This window comes from Mixophyes fleayi, chromosome 4 (assembly GCF_038048845.1).
Source record: "Mixophyes fleayi isolate aMixFle1 chromosome 4, aMixFle1.hap1, whole genome shotgun sequence".
Lineage (NCBI taxonomy): Eukaryota > Metazoa > Chordata > Amphibia > Anura > Limnodynastidae > Mixophyes > Mixophyes fleayi.
In genome coordinates this window covers 6,535,273-6,555,280 of record NC_134405.1, presented here as the reverse complement: position 1 = coordinate 6,555,280, position 20,008 = coordinate 6,535,273, and the positions used below count along the sequence as shown (strand labels likewise).

The following is a 20,008-nucleotide window of genomic DNA, read 5'->3' as shown; positions in this document are numbered from 1 at the left end:
TTAATGGAGATAACGGACGCATCACCTACTCACTATTAATGAAGCAATTAACACATTTAATTGTAGGTGCTGCTGCCATGAACAAAATAGACAATAAGTACAAATAAGAAGAAAAAGTGTTAAAAATGAGGCACTCTGTAATAATACAAATATCTAATCTGCCAATCATGTGGCGGCAACTTAAAGAGGGGTCCAACCCGTACTTGAAAGATGTACTAATAAAGTGGTCACTGAGTGATTCCTCTCCTTACATATGTACAATTAGGTGAAACATAGAAATGTCCATCAATATATTTACATACTGTATATATTACAAATATATATTAATATTTATAATGCTTCATGAAAATCTAACTACACTACCAACCATAGGAGAAAGCAGATACATATAGTATACAATGTATTACCAGGATGTTTAAAGTTCAAAACCCAGCTTTGCTTTGCAATACAATATTTAATAGTAGATAACACAATGTACAGAATATACAATGCTAAGTACTGTACTCTAATAATAATGTTCAATTAAAAAAACTAACTATATAAACATTGTTAAGACAAGAACATATCTCATATTTTTAACAATACAATATCAACAACATAATATCTACAAACATCTGTGTATGTCTCAGTATATTCTTATGTATAATATAATTACCTTACTGTGAAGATTTCTCCTTCTATCTCCCTCCTGATCATTATTACTGTTCCCTCCTTCCAGCTCTCCAGCCACCAACTCACTAACACTGGGCTGATACTGCCTATTTATAGTCATTCCTCCCCATCTCTCTTCAATAGTTCCCGGGATGACCAGAAGGTTCTCAGACTGTTTGTCTCCAGGTCTCTCATGTAAATCTCACTGACATGTAAATGAGGTATAAACATTCCTAAGGTCACTGACTTCAAAGGAAAATACTAATTATACCTCAGCAGGTGGTAAAATCTTCTAATTAGATCATCACAGTCTCTGACATCCTGTTATGTCAACAAATGGGTCTTTTGCTTAGGATTCATCTATTGTCTAAGCCAAGTGTGTACACAGAAAGTTCTCATTTCAATATGATTCACTGTTATAATAAAATAAATCTTAAATAAGACATAACAATATATATCTCTATTTAACAGGAAGAGTCCTTGGAACTTGTAATAATTTCAAATATCGTATGTCCTGGAGATACTTTTAATGAAGCAATTTACATATTTAGCTGCAGGTGTTGCTCCTGTGAACAAGATGGACAATACATCACTAAAGAACAAGTGTTACAGAATGAGGCGCTCTGGAGCCTATATCTAGAATATTAATCTTTATTGTATACTGAATTCAAACTTTATGTTATAAATCTAAAATGAACACATTAAAAGATGCCGCTGTAGTACAAATAATGTGGAATAAATCCTCAATATATACTCTTTGGACTTTAGATATAATCTGCTGTATTAATAAACATACACAATTGGTTGTGTGGTTTAGTATGAAGCAATGTCTAAGTTCTTTGTCCCTATTCACCATATGATGGCCCTATAATAATGTATCCTGCACAGTTAACCATTGTCCTTTATATTTCTTTATTGGGATAATTCAAAAGTGTTTCGTAGTATAAGCAGATATATCTGTCTGTTACTATTATTGTTCAATTTAAAGTAAAAATGTATTATCCACACCAGATAAATAAATGACGTAGGTATGATACCAGTGGATTATTCCATTTTATCTCATAGTTATATCTTAGTTTATATGTTTCTCTATGGGGAGCTTTCCCAGAACAAATTGTTACTATTACATGAAGGAAAGAGATAATAATTCTGTATTGGAGACACCAATAATCCACATTAATGTTGTGACAAGAAAAGTAATTTAGAACCAAATCTTTATTTATATCTATTTAAAGTTTACATTTTATGTCAGACTGTTCTTTTCCCAAACAACATATTCAAATTAAAATGACAGTGTGATCAGTAGTAATATAGGGGAAAGGACGTCCCCCCTTAGGTGTCATTACCTAATTAGTGTGATCTAAATCTCTTCCAAAATGTTGTATTACATTTACCTTAGTGGTGCAGTGTCTCCCAGCAATAATCACTTATATAACTGTAGGTTAAGGTCACTTCTTACTTTATATCCATCTGACAGCTTTTACTATAGCAAGTAGAATGATTTCCATAATTCCATATAATTAGCACTAAGATAACAATTTTCAATACAGCACAAAACACTTTTCTATATAGTGAAAACAAAAGACTTTTCTTGCTCAGTCTATTAATTTGGTCGCACTCGAGGCCCCTTATGGCTGATATGGGGATGGAATCACTGATACAAATACATAGAATGTGGATGAGATAACTTGATAACTAGCTCAGATTGAAGTGATACATTTTGGAATACTACATAATTATATGTGCAGTTATAAATTAGGTATAAACAGTCCTAAGGCCACTTACTACAAAGGGAAATTCTAGTTAGCAGGTGTTAAAATCTTGTATTCTAATTATATCATCTTAGTCTCTGACATCCTGTTATATCAACAAATGGACCTTTTGTTTAGGACTCACCTGTTGTCTAAGACATATCTACATATCAGCATTAACCTATTTCAATATGATTCACTATTAGAAGTCAGACATAACTCACATATATATATCTCCAATGACATGCCAGCACTCAGAGGTGCAGTGTGGAACATTGGTGCACAGAGCGAGTGCATGCTACAGGGTCCCCGCTACAGAATTGCACAGGGAAGGGGGAGTAGCCAGAATGTGGGGGCAAGTTGAAATGGAAAAATAACAGCAGGGGCAGTGTTGTACTAGGGCATGAAGGGCCCACTGGGGAACGCATATGTAGATGTCAATGGAACAGTGTGTGTATTATGTGGCTGGTTATATACCAGTGTAACCTTCCGTTCTCCAGCTAGTTTGGAACAAACAATTCCAGCTTGCCCTCTGGCAGGACATGCTGTGCTTTGTAGTTCTACAGCACTGAGGAGCCAGAGGCACTGATGAAAGAAGAGTGTTACTGACTGAAGGTAGGTCCACCTACCTTGCAGCTTGTATTCTGCCCTGTCTGCTTCTCCTCTGTAGCTTCTCCGGAGCAGAGTTCACCCATGTAGGAATCTTGTATTGTATACAATGTAAATATGTTATGTAATTGCAAGTCTGATATTTAGAGGTATCTTACTAGATTAAAAACGATAGGTCACAGTAACTTTATTAAAAAATATTATTTATTGATTAATTTTTGATACCGCTTATCTAATGTAACTTACTTAGTTGTAGAACGTTTCTCCTGTCCACCCATGTAGGAAGCTTGTATTGCATACAATGTAAATATGTTATGTAATTGCAAGTCTGATATTTTAAGGTATTATTATGCTAAACTAGACATGATACAATAAATGTATTGAAAAAAGTGATTTATTGATTAATTTCGATTCCGCTTGCCTAGACTAGTGTTATCTATATGGCCAAGAAAAATAATGATTTACATTTTTGTTAAAAGCAAGAGATCCAGTTAAAATATATGGGGACCTATTTATTAGAGATGGGTGGGCTCGGTTCCCCGAGAACCGAACCCACCCGAACTTTGCCTATCGAGTACCTAGCCGAGCAGGCTCGGTACTCTCCCGCCCACTCTGATTCCAAATCGAGGCCGAAAGTCATTGTGATGTCATCGGATCTCGGGCCTCGGTTCTCGCGATAATTGAAAATTTTAAATACCTGCCTCCACAACAATCCATCGCCATTTGACAGAGGGACAGAGCAGGGTGTAGTCACAGGCTGATTAGAGCAGGGACAGAGAATATACCTTATTCTTCATCCAATTCTGATAACAATTCTGATTACAATTGATAGAGAAGAGAGGAGGATAGAGGAGTCTTTTTTTTCAATATTTGGCACTACAAGTGCATTTGGAGTGTCCCCCATTCTTTTGCATTAATATTTCTGGCTGTCAAAAGTCATATTTGTCAGCAGTATCTAAAACAATTTGTAGCACTACAAGTGCTTTGGCCTCATAATGGATTCAAAGCAGTCCACATATGAGCAGAATCAGCAGCCAGGTTCTGTCACCAGTCCTGATGGTAGTGTTCCCAGTACGTCATCTGGGAAAGGCGATGTCAAACTACAGAGTCTTTTGAAATCAGTCAAAAAAACACACACCCAAAAAAAATTACTGTGTTGAAGCGAAAAAGAAGTGTAACTGAGGAAAAGTTAAGAACCAATAAAAAAAAATGCCAACATGCCATTCTAGACACGCAGTGGCAAAGAGAGAATGAGGCCTTCACCTTTCTCTATTAGTAGCAGATCCAAAAATGTTACCGAGCCTACAAGTGGTGAACAACTACTGTTACGCATCAAAGCCGAGCTGCAAGATAACAGTAGGGCATTAGAGGATAATGTTTGCTCTGAATCACAAATAACACCAATCCCTGTGCAGAGTCCATCCAACAGTGGGATGTCTAATCGTGAGCATTCTGATAATGTACCCATAAAGGGCCCTTTCAGCAGTTCTGCTGATGTGTGCCTGAACAGCCCTAGTGTAGCCGATGATACACCAAGTGAGGATGACACTTTGGAATTAGAAGAGGATGAGGGGGAGATTTGGGTAGCCAACGAGGGCACTAATGATGATGTTGATGATTATGATGCAGACAGATACCAAATTGCCTTTCTCTATTTATTATTTAAATTCTAGATTCTATAACGGCTGAACAGTTTTCTATTTTACTCCTAGTGGAGAGGGGGTCTGATGCAGACAGATACCAAACTACCTTGGTCCATTTATTTTTACTTTCTAATTCTACAGTCTATGCAGGCTTCTTTTTTTCTATTCAACTACAAGTGGAGGGTGTAATATACACCCAAAGACGATAGCTGCATTGCCAATAGGCAAAGATGAAGAAGAAGACAACCAGGTTTGTGTGCAGAATTAAGGACGGCCTACAAGGGATTAAACTGTTTTCTTTCTAATTTACTAGCTTTAGAATTACCTTACTTATCCAAGAAACAGGTGGAGCACTAAATTAGGTTATTTTATGCCCAAAAACATTGATTTTTAAACAAAATTGCAAAACAAAACCAAAACACGCAAGGACGGTTTGGCAAAACCAAAACCAAAACACGACGGTAATCCAGATCCAAAACGAAAACCAAAACACGGGGGTCAGTGAGCATCTCTACTATTTATCATGAACAGCCCTTGTTTAGTGATATGTAACATACGTAAAAAATCCCTCATCACCAGAAATTATCAAAAATACCTCCGGGGAGCTGAACGATACTCAGCTGCCCCAGTTTGGAGGCCAGTCTGTAAGGTGGATTACCAGATCTGGGCTTTCTTATTGGTCCGCAGCTTCCTAACATCAGATCCTCTGACAATCCCAACAGCTGTTATAGTAAAGGAGAAGATTACGTGGATTCTCACCTCTCATTGTAAGAAGGTGAAGTCTCCGGAAACAGCTCAGCCAGAAGATATTCTTCTAGACATCTCACCAGAAGTAATCACCAAGTAAAGAGGTCTTACAGGTATACACTGAGCTTCTTGCCCACGCTCTCAGACTACAAGTAAGTGATATTTCCACAGTCATAGTAACATTATGTCACCTACCTATACAGTGACTCTGACATAACTGGTCCTTGCAGTGTTTTATTATTAGTCAGCATCACATGACCCCTAAATATCACCCCTGGTTCCATCTTATAAATGTAGCAGATTGTACAATATTCATTAATACGGAGAAAAATATATTAGTTCCACAATCAAAAACAGAATCTCCACATTTATCAATATTAGTTTATATTCAACATCAAGTGTTATAGAAACAGATGTCAGTAACATACATGGTAATTACAGATATTGTGTGATCATGGTCCTTCAGTCTACATACAGGTCAGTACTGTCTGATATATATCACTATGGAGAATAAAGTAAATACTTATGAAGGACCTTTACAAACAGCTTACTTGGGACCTATTTAATAAAATAGTGTGAAGAACAAAGATGTGCTGTAACCCATAGCAACCGGATTTCAGCTACTAGCAGCCTAGAATTTGAGTGACACCAGTTACGAGTCCTCTGAATTGGAGTCGTCTGAGAATGAAAGTACACAGGACAGAGCGGTTTCTAAGTGGTTAGCACTTCTGCCACACAGCACTGGGGTCATGAGTTCAATTCCCGACCATGGCCTTATCTGTGAGGAGTTCGTATGTTCTACCCGTGCTTGCGTGGGTTTCCTCCGGGTGCTCCGGTTTCCACTCACACTCATAAAAACATACTCATGAATCCTCTGATGTTTTACAAGATCTGACTTGTGGCTAAAACAGCTGCTGCATTCAGAGCATTTAAATGGTTTCTCTCCGATGTGAATCCTCTGATGTTTTACAAGATGTTCCTTTTGGGTAAAACAGATGCTGCATTCAGAGCATCTAAATGGTTTCTCTCCTGTGTGAATCCTCTGGTGTTTTATGAGACTTGACTTGTGGATAAAACAGCTGCTGCATTCAGAGCATTTAAATGGTTTCTCTCCTGTGTGAATCATCTGATGTTTTACAAGATCTGACTTTTGGGTAAACCAGCTGCTGCATTCAGAGCATTTAAATGGTTTCTCTCCTGTGTGAATCATCTGATGTTTTACAAGATGTGTCTTCTGGTTAAAACACCTGCTGCATTCAAAGCATTTAAATGGTTTCTCTCCTATGTGAATCCTCTGATGTGTTACAAGATGTTCCTTTTGGGTAAAACAGATGCTGCATTCAGAGCATTTAAATGGTTTCTCGCCTGTGTGAATCCTCTGGTGTTTTATGAGATTAGACTTGTGGATAAAACAGCTGCTGCATTCAGAACATCTAAATGGTTTCTCTCCTGTGTGAATCCTCTGGTGTTTTATGAGACTTGACTTGTGGATAAAACAGCTGCTGCATTCAGAGCATTTAAATGGTTTCTCTCCTGTGTGAATCATCTGATGTTTTACAAGATCTGACTTTTTGGTAAAACACCTGCTGCATTCAGAGCATTTAAATGGTTTCTCTCCTGTGTGAATCCTCTGATGTTGTACAAGGTGTATCTTCTGGTTAAAACACCTGCTGCATTCAGAGCATTTAAATGGTGTCTCTCCTGTGTGAATCCTTCTCTGATGTTGTACAAGATGTTCCTTCCTGTTAAAACAATTGCTGCAGTCAGAGCATTTAAATGGTTTCTCTCCTGTGTGAATCCTCTGATGTCTACCAAGCTGTAACTTCATTTTAAAACATTTGTTACATTCAGAACATGGAAATGGCATCTCTGCTGTAAGATTCTTCACTAGTTTGATGAATAACTATTTATTTACAGAAGGTTTCTCCTAGTCAGAAAATAAATCAGCTTGTGTAAATACCCTCTGTTGTAGAGGAACAGCAGTCTGTCACCTGACTTGATGGGTGAGGTATTTTTGAAGACTCAGATAATTGTAGAACAAGGTACCTTCTGAGACGTCTTCTGTTCTTAGTGGTAATCCCGCTCATTAATTTACCTGTCAGAAAAAAAGTATATTATTAAAAAACCTTATGATTACCTGGGTAAATGTATAATAACAGTAGTGTTATATTCTATAAGTAACATGAAGAAGATATATCTACATGAACAAATATGACTCAGTCATTCATATTTTTTTTCATTTTTGTGTAGATTGCTGTGACCTATTGCCAGTCACATGTGCAGTGCATCACCCTGCAGCAGATGCCAAGGCTTATTAATAAGCATTGTCTATTAATGTCTCTGTAAATATTTATATAATCATTATATTCTGACCTCAGAATGAGCAGATTGTACATCACGCAGTCCCTGCACTGACCATCAACTGGTAAAACCTACTACCATCCTGTCACACCTGTGGTCAGTTCCTGCACTGACTATAGACCGCTAACACCTACTACCATCCTGTCACATCTGTGGTCAGTCCATGCACTGACCATAGACCGGTAACACCTACTACCATCCTGTCACAACTGCGGTCAGTCCATGCACTGACCATAGACTGGTAACACCTACTACCATCCTGTCACACCTGTGGTCAGTCCATGCACTGACCATAGACTAGTAACACCTACTACCATCCTGTCACATCTGTGGTCAGTCCATGCACTGACCATAGACCGGTAACTGCTACTACCATCCTGTCACACCTGCGGTCAGTCCATGCACTGACCATAGACTGGCAACACCTACTACCATCCTGTCACACCTGTGATCAGTCCATGCACTGACCATAGATTGGCAACACCTACTACCATCCTGTCACACCTGTGATCAGTCCATGCACTGACCATAGATTGGTAACACCTACTACCATCCTGTCACACCTGTGATCAGTCCATGCACTGACCATAGATTGGTAACACCTACTACCATCCTGTCACACCTGTGATCAGTCCATGCACTGACCATAGACTGGTAACACCTACTACCATCCTGTCACACCTGCGGTCAGTCCATGCACTGACCATAGACTGGCAACACCTACTACCATCCTGTCACACCTGTGCTCAGTCCATGCACTGACCATAGATTGGTAACACCTACTACCATCCTGTCACACCTGTGCTCAGTCCATGCACTGACCAAAGACTGGTAACACCTACTACCATCCTGTCACACCTGTGCTCAGTCCATGCACTGACCATAGATTGGTAACACCTACTACCATCCTGTCACAACTGCGGTCAGTCCATGCACTGACCATAGACTGGCAACACCTACTACCATCCTGTCACACCTGTGGTCAGTCAATGCACTTACCATAGACTGGTAACACCTACTACCATCCTGTCACACCTGTGCTCAGTCCCTGCACTGACCATAGACTGGTAACACCTACTACCATCCTGTCACACCTGTGCTCAGTCCATGCACTGACCATAGACTGGTAACACCTACTACCATGCACCAGGATAGCAGCATTATCTGTGCACAACATGTAAATGGGGATACTGAGCCCATCGTCCAGTCATTCTGCTCAGTGTGAGGTGTTCAGAGCAGACAGCTGCGTCCTGACATTTTGGCTGACAGCTTCATCCAGGATAGTATGAGTTGCATGTTATTTAAGGGTATATAATATATTTCTATCTACGGGACGTGGGTAGGTTTGGTTTTTGAGTTTAAGCTATCTCAGGAAAAAGTGATATTAATGAAAAATTACTAGAAATGAAACTACCAAAGAACACGGGTCTGGCAGTGTATGTGTGAGTGTTTCTCTCTGTCTGAGTTTATCACATCTATATAAAAAAGAGAAATTACTAAACTGAAGCACAGAGTAATAGTTAGGATACTTCTATATTATGAAGAAGCTGATAACCTAAATACATCATATATAGTATACAATAAAAAAAAAAAAAGAACAAGATTGTCAAATAGAATAAAATATTATTATGTTATAAGTTTCCATTATATTAATAAAACAAGAAAATGCTGTTATACCATTACCACTTAGTGCACATTATTAGTATATTTTACTAATACTCTTTATCTAACATAAATTTATACCACAGTACTGATGGAGAATATATAGATATATTACACACATGACACATGAGGTGATAGTAGGGGGATGTGGGCTAGTCTCCAGTACTAGACAAGCTATGTGTTAGTGACACTTGGTGAGGGGTGGTTGGGTAGGAGGTGATAGTAGGTGGATGTGGGGTAATGGGGGTAGAAGGAGGGGATGGGGGCTAGTCTCCAGCACTAGACAAGCTATGTGTTAGTGACACTTGGTGAGGGGTGGTTGGGTAGGAGGTGATAGTAGGGGGATGTGAGGTAATGGGGGTAGAAGGAGGGGGTGGGGGCTAGTCTCCAGCACTAGACAAGCTATGTGTTAGTGGCACTTGGTGAGGGGTGGTTGTGTAGGAGGTGATAGTAGGGGGGATGTGGGGTAATGGGGGTAGAAGGAGGGGATGGGGGCTAGTCTCCAGCACTAGACAAGCTATGTGTTAGTGGCACTTGGTGAGGGGTGGTTGTGTAGGAGGTGATAGTAGGGGGGATGTGGGGTAATGGGGGTAGAAGGAGGGGATGGGGGCTAGTCTCCAGCACTAGACAAGCTATGTGTTAGTGACACTTGGTGAGGGGTTGTTGGGTAGGAGGTGATAGTAGGGGGATGTGAGGTAATGGGGGTAGAAGGAGGGGGATGGGGGCTAGTCTCCAGCACTAGACAAGCTATGTGTTAGTGACACTTGGTGAGGGGGTGGTTGGGTAGGAGGTGATAGTAGGTGGATGTGGGGTAATGGGGGTAGAAGGAGGGGATGGGGGCTAGTCTCCAGTACTAGACAAGCTATGTGTTAGTGGCACTTGGTGAGGGGTGGTTGTGTAGGAGTTGATAGTAGGTGGATGTGGGGTAATGGGGGTAGAAGGAGGGGGATGGGGGCTAGTCTCCAGCACTAGACAAGCTATGTGTTAGTGACACTTGGTGAGGGGTGGTTGGGTAGGAGGTGATAGTAGGGGGGATGTGGGGTAATGGGGGTAGAAGGAGGGGATGGGGGCTAGTCTCCAGCACTAGACAAGCTATGTGTTAGTGACACTTGGTGAGGGGGTGGTTGGGTAGGAGGTGATAGTAGGGGGATGTGAGGTAATGGGGGTAGAAGGAGGGGGGTGGGGGCTAGTCTCCAGCACTAGACAAGCTATGTGTTAGTGGCACTTGGTGAGGGGGTGGTTGGGTAGGAGGTGAAAGTAGGGGGGATGTGGGGTAATGGGGGTAGAAGGAGAGGAAGGGGGCTAGTCTCCAGCACTAGACAAGCTATGTGTTAGTGGCACTTGGTGAGGGGGTGGTTGGGTAGGAGGTGATAGTAGGGGGGTGTGGGGTGATGTGGGGTAATGGGGATAGAAGGAGGGGGATGGGGGCTAGTCTCCAGCACTAGACAAGCTATGTGTTAGTGACACTTGGTGAGGGGTGGTAGGGTAGGAGGTGATAGTAGGGGGATGTGAGGTAATGGGAGGTAGAAGGAGGGGATGGGGGCTAGTCTCCAGCACTAGACAAGCTATGTGTTAGTGGCACTTGGTGAGGGGGTGGTTGGGTAGGAGTTGATAGTAGGGGGGATGTGGGGTAATAGGGGGTAGAAGGAGGGGGATGAGGGCTAGTCTCCAGCACTAGACAAGCTATGTGTTAGTGGCACTTGGTGAGGGGTGGTTGGGTAGGAGTTGATAGTAGGGGGGATGTGGGGTAATGGGGGTAGAAGGAGGGGGATGGAGGCTAGTCTCCAGCACTAGATAAAGCTACGTGTTAGTGGCACTTGGTGAGGGGTGGTTGGGTAGGAGGTGATAGTAGTGGGGATGTGGGGTAATGGGGGTAGAAGGAGAGGGATGTGGGCTAGTCTCCAGCACTAGACAAGCTATGTGTTAGTGGCACTTGGTGAGGGGTGGTTGGGTAGGAGGTGATAGTAGGGAGATGTGGGGTAATGGGGGTAGAAGGAGGGGAATGGGGGCTAGTCTTCAGCACTAGGCAGGCTATGTGTTAGTGGCACTTAGTGAGGGGGTGGTTGGGTAGGAGGTGATAGTAGGGGGATGTGGGGTAATGGGGGTAGAAGGAGGGTGATGGGGGCTAGTCTCCAGCACTAGACAAGCTATGTGTTAGTGGCACTTGGTGAGGGGGTGGTTGGGTAGGAGGTGATAGTAGGGGGGATGTGGGGTAATGGGGGTAGAAGGAGGGGGATGAGGGCTAGTCTCCAGCACTAGACAAGCTATGTGGTAGTGGCACTTGGTGAGGGGGAGGTTGGGTAGGAGGTGATAGTAGAAGGAATGTGGAGTAATGGGGGTAGAAGGAGGGGGATGGGGGCAAGTCTCCAGCACTAGACAAGCTATGTGTTAGTGGCACTTGGTGAGGGGGTGGTTGGGTAGGAAATGATAGTAGGGGGGATGTGGGGTAAAGGGGGATAGAAGGATGGGGATGGGGGCTAGTCTCCAGCACTAGACAAGCTATGTGTTAGTGGCACTTGGTGAGGGGTGGTTGGGTAGGAGTTGATAGTAGGGGGGATGTGGGGTAATGGGGGTAGAAGGAGGGGGATGGAGGCTAGTCTCCAGCACTATACAAGCTACGTGTTAGTGGCACTTGGTGAGGGGTGGTTGGGCAGGAGGTGATAGTAGTGGGGATGTGGGGTAATGGGGGTAGAAGGAGGGGGATGGAGGCTAGTCTCCACCAGCACTATACAAGCTATGTGTTAGTGGCACTTGGTGAGGGGGTGGTTGGGTAGGAGGTGATAGTAGGAGGGATGTGGGGTAATGGGAGTAGAAGGAGGGTAATAGGGGCTAGTCTCCAACACTAGATAAAGCTACGTGTTAGTGGCACTTGGTGAGGGGTGGTTGGGTAGGAGGTGATAGTAGTGGGGATGTGGGGTAATGGGGGTAGAAGGAGGGGGATGTGGGCTAGTCTCCAGCACTAGACAAGCTATGTGTTAGTGGCACTTGGTGAGGGGTGGTTGGGTAGGAGGTGATAGTAGGGAGATGTGGGGAAATCGGGGTAGAAGGAGGGGAATGGGGGCTAGTCTCCAGCACTAGACAAGCTATGTGTTAGTGGCACTTGGTGAGGGGTGGTTGGGTAGGAGGTGATAGTAGGGGGGTGTGGGGTGATGTGGGGTAATGGGGATAGAAGGAGGGGGATGGGGGCTAGTCTCCAGCACTAGACAAGCTATGTGTTAGTGGCACTTGGTGAGGGGGTGGTTGGGTAGGAGTTGATAGTAGGGGGGATGTGGGGTAATAGGGGGTAGAAGGAGGGGGATGGGGGCTAGTCTCCAGCACTAGACAAGCTATGTGTTAGTGGCACTTGGTGAGGGGTGGTTGGGTAGGAGTTGATAGTAGGGGGGATGTGGGGTAATGGGGGTAGAAGGAGGGGGATGGAGGCTAGTCTCCAGCACTAGATAAAGCTACGTGTTAGTGGCACTTGGTGAGGGGTGGTTGGGTAGGAGGTGATAGTAGTGGGGATGTGGGGTAATGGGGGTAGAAGGAGAGGGATGTGGGCTAGTCTCCAGCACTAGACAAGCTATGTGTTAGTGGCACTTGGTGAGGGGTGGTTGGGTAGGAGGTGATAGTAGGGAGATGTGGGGTAATGGGGGTAGAAGGAGGGGAATGGGGGCTAGTCTTCAGCACTAGGCAGGCTATGTGTTAGTGGCACTTAGTGAGGGGGTGGTTGGGTAGGAGGTGATAGTAGGGGGATGTGGGGTAATGGGGGTAGAAGGAGGGGGATGGGGGCTAGTCTCCAGCACTAGACAAGCTATGTGTTAGTGGCACTTGATGAGGGGGTGGTTGGGTAGGAGGTGATAGTAGGGGGGATGTGGGGTAATGGGGGTAGAAGGAGGGGATGGGGGCTAGTCTCCAGCACAAGACAAGCTATGTGTTAGTGGCACTTGGTGAGGGGGTGGTTGGGTAGGAGGTGATAGTAGGGGGGATGTGGGGTAATGGGTGTAGAAGGAGGGGAAGGGGGCTAGTCTCAAGCACTAGACAAGCTATGTGTTAGTGGCACTTGGTGAGGGGGTGGTTGGGTAGGAGGTGATAGTAGGGGGGTGTGGGGTGATGTGGGGTAATGGGGATAGGAGGGGGATGGGGGCTAGTCTCCAGCACTAGACAAGCTATGTGTTAGTGGCACTTGGTGAGGGGGTGGTTGGGTAGGAGGTGATAGTAGGGGGGATGTGGGGTAATGGGGGAAGAAGGAGGGGGATGAGGGCTAGTCTCCAGCACTAGACAAGCTATGTGGTAGTGGCACTTGGTGAGGGGGAGGTTGGGTAGGAGGTGATAGTAGAAGGAATGTGGGGTAATGGGGGTAGAAGGAGGGGGATGGGGGCAAGTCTCCAGCACTAGACAAGCTATGTGTTAGTGGCACTTGGTGAGGGGGTGGTTGGGTAGGAGTTGATAGTAGGGGGGATGTGGGGTAATGGGGGGTAGAAGGATGGGGATGGGGGCTAGTCTCCAGCACTAGACAAGCTATGTGTTAGTGGCACTTGGTGAGGGGTGGTTGGGTAGGAGTTGATAGTAGGGGGGATGTGGGGTAATGGGGGTAGAAGGAGGGGGATGGAGGCTAGTCTCCAGCACTATACAAGCTACGTGTTAGTGGCACTTGGTGAGGGGTGGTTGGGTAGGAGGTGATAGTAGTGGGGATGTGGGGTAATGGGGGTAGAAGGAGGGGGATGGAGGCTAGTCTCCACCAGCACTATACAAGCTATGTGTTAGTGGCACTTGGTGAGGGGGTGGTTGGGTAGGAGGTGATAGTAGGAGGGATGTGGGGTAATGGGAGTAGAAGGAGGGGAATAGGGGCTAGTCTCCAACACTAGATAAAGCTACGTGTTAGTGGCACTTGGTGAGGGGGAGGTTGGGTAGGAGGTGATAGTAGAAGGAATGTGGGGTAATGGGGGTAGAAGGAGGGGGATGGGGGCAAGTCTCCAGCACTAGACAAGCTATGTGTTAGTGGCACTTGGTGAGGGGGTGGTTGGGTAGGAGTTGATAGTAGGGGGGATGTGGGGTAATGGGGGGTAGAAGGATGGGGATGGGGGCTAGTCTCCAGCACTAGACAAGCTATGTGTTAGTGGCACTTGGTGAGGGGTGGTTGGGTAGGAGTTGATAGTAGGGGGGATGTGGGGTAATGGGGGTAGAAGGAGGGGGATGGAGGCTAGTCTCCAGCACTATACAAGCTACGTGTTAGTGGCACTTGGTGAGGGGTGGTTGGGTAGGAGGTGATAGTAGTGGGGATGTGGGGTAATGGGGGTAGAAGGAGGGGGATGGAGGCTAGTCTCCACCAGCACTATACAAGCTATGTGTTAGTGGCACTTGGTGAGGGGGTGGTTGGGTAGGAGGTGATAGTAGGAGGGATGTGGGGTAATGGGAGTAGAAGGAGGGGAATAGGGGCTAGTCTCCAACACTAGATAAAGCTACGTGTTAGTGGCACTTGGTGAGGGGTGGTTGGGTAGGAGGTGATAGTAGTGGGGATGTGGGGTAATGGGGGTAGAAGTAGGGGGATGTGGGCTAGTCTCCAGCACTAGACAAGCTATGTGTTAGTGGCACTTGGTGAGGGGTGGTTGGGTAGGAGGTGATAGTAGGGAGATGTGGGGAAATCGGGGTAGAAGGAGGGGAATGGGGGCTAGTCTCCAGCACTAGGCAGGCTATGTGTTAGTGGCACTTAGTGAGGGGGTGGTTGGGTAGGAGGTGATAGTAGGGGGATGTGGGGTAATGGGGGTAAAAGGAGGGCAATGGGGGCTAGTCTCCAGCACTAGACAAGCTATGTGTTAGTGGCATTTGGTGAGGGGTGGTTGGGTAGGAGGTGATAGTAGGGGGATGTGGGGTAATGGGGGCAGAAGGAGGGGATGGGGGCTAGTCTCCAGCACTAGACAAGCTATGTGTTAGTGGCACATGGTGAGGGGGTGGTTGGGTAGGAGATGATAGTAGGGGGGATGTGGGGTAATGGGGGTAGAAGGAGGGGGATGGAGGCTAGTCTCCACCAGCACTATACAAGCTATGTGTTAGTGGCACTTGGTGAGGGGTGGTTGGGTAGGAGGTGATAGTAGGGAGATGTGGGGAAATCGGGGTAGAAGGAGGGGAATGGGGGCTAGTCTCCAGCACTAGACAAGCTATGTGTTAGTGGCACTTGGTGAGGGGTGGTTGGGTAGGAGGTGATAGTAGGGGGGTGTGGGGTAATGGGGATAGAAGGAGGGGGATGGGGGCTAGTCTCCAGCACTAGACAAGCTATGTGTTAGTGGCACTTGGTGAGGGGGTGGTTGGGTAGGAGTTGATAGTAGGGGGGATGTGGGGTAATAGGGGGTAGAAGGAGGGGGATGGGGGCTAGTCTCCAGCACTAGACAAGCTATGTGTTAGTGGCACTTGGTGAGGGGTGGTTGGGTAGGAGTTGATAGTAGGGGGGATGTGGGGTAATGGGGGTAGAAGGAGGGGGATGGAGGCTAGTCTCCAGCACTAGATAAAGCTACGTGTTAGTGGCACTTGGTGAGGGGTGGTTGGGTAGGAGGTGATAGTAGGGGGATGTGGGGTAATGGGGGTAGAAGGAGGGGGATGGGGGCTAGTCTCCAGCACTAGACAAGCTATGTGTTAGTGGCACTTGATGAGGGGGTGGTTGGGTAGGAGGTGATAGTAGGGGGGATGTGGGGTAATGGGGGTAGAAGGAGGGGATGGGGGCTAGTCTCCAGCACAAGACAAGCTATGTGTTAGTGGCACTTGGTGAGGGGGTGGTTGGGTAGGAGGTGATAGTAGGGGGGATGTGGGGTAATGGGTGTAGAAGGAGGGGAAGGGGGCTAGTCTCAAGCACTAGACAAGCTATGTGTTAGTGGCACTTGGTGAGGGGGTGGTTGGGTAGGAGGTGATAGTAGGGGGGTGTGGGGTGATGTGGGGTAATGGGGATAGGAGGGGGATGGGGGCTAGTCTCCAGCACTAGACAAGCTATGTGTTAGTGGCACTTGGTGAGGGGGTGGTTGGGTAGGAGGTGATAGTAGGGGCGATGTGGGGTAATGGGGGTAGAAGGAGGGGGATGAGGGCTAGTCTCCAGCACTAGACAAGCTATGTGGTAGTGGCACTTGGTGAGGGGGAGGTTGGGTAGGAGGTGATAGTAGAAGGAATGTGGGGTAATGGGGGTAGAAGGAGGGGGATGGGGGCAAGTCTCCAGCACTAGACAAGCTATGTGTTAGTGGCACTTGGTGAGGGGGTGGTTGGGTAGGAGTTGATAGTAGGGGGGATGTGGGGTAATGGGGGGTAGAAGGATGGGGATGGGGGCTAGTCTCCAGCACTAGACAAGCTATGTGTTAGTGGCACTTGGTGAGGGGTGGTTGGGTAGGAGGTGATAGTAGGGGGGATGTGGGGTAATGGGGGTAGAAGGAGGGGGATGGAGGCTAGTCTCCAGCACTATACAAGCTACGTGTTAGTGGCACTTGGTGAGGGGTGGTTGGGTAGGAGGTGATAGTAGTGGGGATGTGGGGTAATGGGGGTAGAAGGAGGGGGATGTGGGCTAGTCTCCAGCACTAGACAAGCTATGTGTTAGTGGCACTTGGTGAGGGGTGGTTGGGTAGGAGGTGATAGTAGGGAGATGTGGGGAAATCGGGGTAGAAGGAGGGGAATGGGGGCTAGTCTCCAGCACTAGGCAGGCTATGTGTTAGTGGCACTTAGTGAGGGGGTGGTTGGGTAGGAGGTGATAGTAGGGGGATGTGGGGTAATGGGGGTAAAAGGAGGGGGATGGGGGCTAGTCTCCAGCACTAGACAAGCTATGTGTTAGTGGCACTTGGTGAAAGGGTGGCTGGGTAGGAGGTGATAGTAGGGGGGATGTGGGGTAATGAGGGTAGAAGGAGGGGATGGGGGCTAGTCTCCAGCACTAGACAAGCTATGTGTTAGTGGCATTTGGTGAGGGGTGGTTGGGTAGGAGGTGATAGTAGGGGGATGTGGGGTAATGGGGGCAGAAGGAGGGGATGGGGGCTAGTCTCCAGCACTAGACAAGCTATGTGTTAGTGGCACATGGTGAGGGTGTGGTTGGGTAGGAGATGATAGTAGGGGGGATGTGGGGTAATGGGGGTAGAAGGAGGGGGATGGAGGCTAGTCTCCAGCACTAGACAAGCTATGTGTTAGTGACACTTGGTGAGGGGTGGTTGGGTAGGAGGTGATAGTAGGGGGATGTGAGGTAATGGGGGTAGAAGGAGCAGGATGGGGGCTAGTCTCCAGCACTAGACAAGCTATGTGTTAGTGACACTTGGTGAGGGGTGGTTGGGTAGGAGGTGATAGTAGGGGGGGATGTGGGGTAATGGGGGTAGAAGGAGGGGGATGGGGACTAGTCATGGTGTGTGAGCCCCTCTGTGGTGTATGGGGTGTAGCTGGTCTGGGTATTATGTCTCTCACAGCTCTGCCATTATAATAACCAGCTCTGCTATTACTAACAGCCTTCTGCTGACTGCAGCAGGAGCACAATGAGGATTATGTAGCAGCTGATGTGAGAGCTCAGCCGCATGTATGAAGTCCTGATCGCCGGGAGGCTGCACATAAACATGGGGTAACTCTATGGGGTAATTCCCGCTGTCTGATATATTATTATAGGGAGATCTTACCTCAGCCCTGTACAGGGCCCGGATGTAGCTTCCAGGTAAGATGACGTCTGAGAGATCATGTGACCACGCCCCCTCTGCAGTGTTGTAACATCAATAAAGTATATAGGAGACTACGGGAAAATGGCCGAGTACAACTGTAAACGTGTGAGGGGAGGTGTGTATAGATACAGGTGTGTAGGAAAGATATGAGGGGGACTCTGTGGTTTTAATTGAACCTTTTGATCACAACCAAAATAAATAGTTATTGTTTCTATATATTGTCCTCATTACAGAACAGCGGCGGCCATTTTTCCTTAGTCTTACAGACACAATGTTTTTAACTCTCTCACACGTGACGCTGGACAAGGGGGCGTGGTTACAGGCTCTCTCATTCGCCGTGGCGTAAGATGGCGTCTGAGAGATGATGTGAACACACCCCCTGTCTAGCGTCACTTCTTTTACACCAATAGCGTATCTGTGAGACTACGGATAATGGCCGCATGTAAATATTAATGGCTGAGGGGAGGTGTGTGCGACACAGATGAGAGGGATTTCTGTGGTTTTATTTTAACAATTTTAAATACCAGCAAAATAGATTTGATTACTGTATTGTCCTCAGCGCAGGACAGCGGCGGCCATTTCCCCATTTTTGTGTTACAGATATAGAATAACTAATGACGCGGCGCAGTGGGCGTGGCCACACGCTCTCTCAGACGCCATCTTAGAACCTGGACAGCTGCCATCAGTCATCCATATACAACATCCGGGTCCTGTACAAGGCTGAGGTAATATCTCCCTATAATAATATATTAGTCTCTCGGTATTTGGAGGTTTCTTCCTTGTATGAAGTGGAGGTAAAGAAAGATCCTCCTCAGATCAGCACATTATATATATTAGATGCACAGTGACCTTTATGTCATACTTACCTACTTTCTTCAGCTCTCTTCCGGGAGCCAGCCAGTGGAGGGGGGCGTGAGGGGGCGGGGCGGCCAAAATCGCGTCATTTCGGCCCCGCCCCCTGTGACGTCATGACGCAAATTGCGTCATTTGACAGCGGGGGGCGGGGCTAAACGCCGCGATTCATCGGGAATCGCGGCGTTTGGGATCTAATTCTGCCCACTTCACTAGGAAGTGGGCACTTCCTAGTGAAGTGGGCAGAATTCGGGAGATTGCCACACTCGCCCGGGAGTCCGGGAGACTCTCGCAAAATGCGGGAGTCTCCCGGACATTCCGGGAGAGTTGGCAAGTATGCTTTATGTCACTATTTATGTTGATGTATTTGTGGTTACTTCTCTCTGTGATGTATGTTACATATTACACCCACCAGCAGGCACATAACACAGGAGGCCGCCATATTGTATTTATTCCTCCGTCACGTGTTGGTGCTGGTGACACAAAGCGCCACAAACCTTTTTGTTTTGTACCATTTATTTATTCAGTTCCTGGTAAGACAATCCCTGCCCCCAATGTATATTGTGTATTACTGTGATGTCAGTCCCTGCTGCACGTATGACGCCACAATCACTATAACCAGTCACTTACTGCTGTAAGTTATAGTGTCTTACATGTAGGAGGACCAGGAACATACATTGACCGTGGGATTCAGTCATTACCCCCATAGTGGCTGATTTATGGTGTTAATATGGAGTGACGTGGTTGTTGGATGAGATTCCTCTTGTTGGCTCTTGGTGTACTGGGTCCATAGATAACTCCTAAGGTAGTGTGTCCTGCTGAGGAAGCGGATGGGAGATGTGGCAGAATGTGGGGGGTGTTTTGTATCCTCAAAATAAAGGTGGAAGTGGTGATGTTAAAGTTCTTTCTCTAAGGTCTTATTTCATGTGTTTATAGCCCCTTTTCCCGGTTTAGTGGCTGTTATTGTCTTTACTATTAGATTGTATAAAGGTTGGTGTTAGATGTTTTTATTTTCACTCAAACACCGATACCCTACGCAGTTTACACAGCGGTGGAGCTCGGCCTACAGACAACACACTCACCACATCCCACC

The 20,008-nt window shown here is 46.3% G+C and overlaps 4 protein-coding genes across 4 annotated transcripts in view; 2 read left to right on the top strand and 2 right to left on the bottom strand.

The window, feature by feature from the left end:
* Positions 1–20,008, top strand: part of LOC142150979 (uncharacterized) — a 536,473-nt gene that overhangs the window by 278,430 nt on the left and 238,035 nt on the right. The gene's annotated exons all lie outside the window — the stretch shown is intronic.
* Positions 1–20,008, bottom strand: part of LOC142150978 (uncharacterized) — a 323,275-nt gene that overhangs the window by 238,272 nt on the left and 64,995 nt on the right. The window lies entirely within an intron of this gene.
* The window catches only part of LOC142150983 (uncharacterized), a 155,589-nt gene that overhangs the window by 115,368 nt on the left and 20,213 nt on the right, over positions 1–20,008 (top strand). The window lies entirely within an intron of this gene.
* On the bottom strand, positions 5,769–18,184 carry LOC142151001 (uncharacterized). The gene is made up of 2 exons (XM_075206255.1): positions 18,025–18,184; positions 5,769–7,496 (listed from the first exon to the last, which is right to left on the bottom strand). The coding sequence occupies exon 2, from the start codon at positions 7,266–7,268 to the stop codon at positions 6,054–6,056; it is 1,215 nt and encodes a 404-aa protein (XP_075062356.1). The 5' UTR covers positions 7,269–7,496; positions 18,025–18,184; the 3' UTR covers positions 5,769–6,053.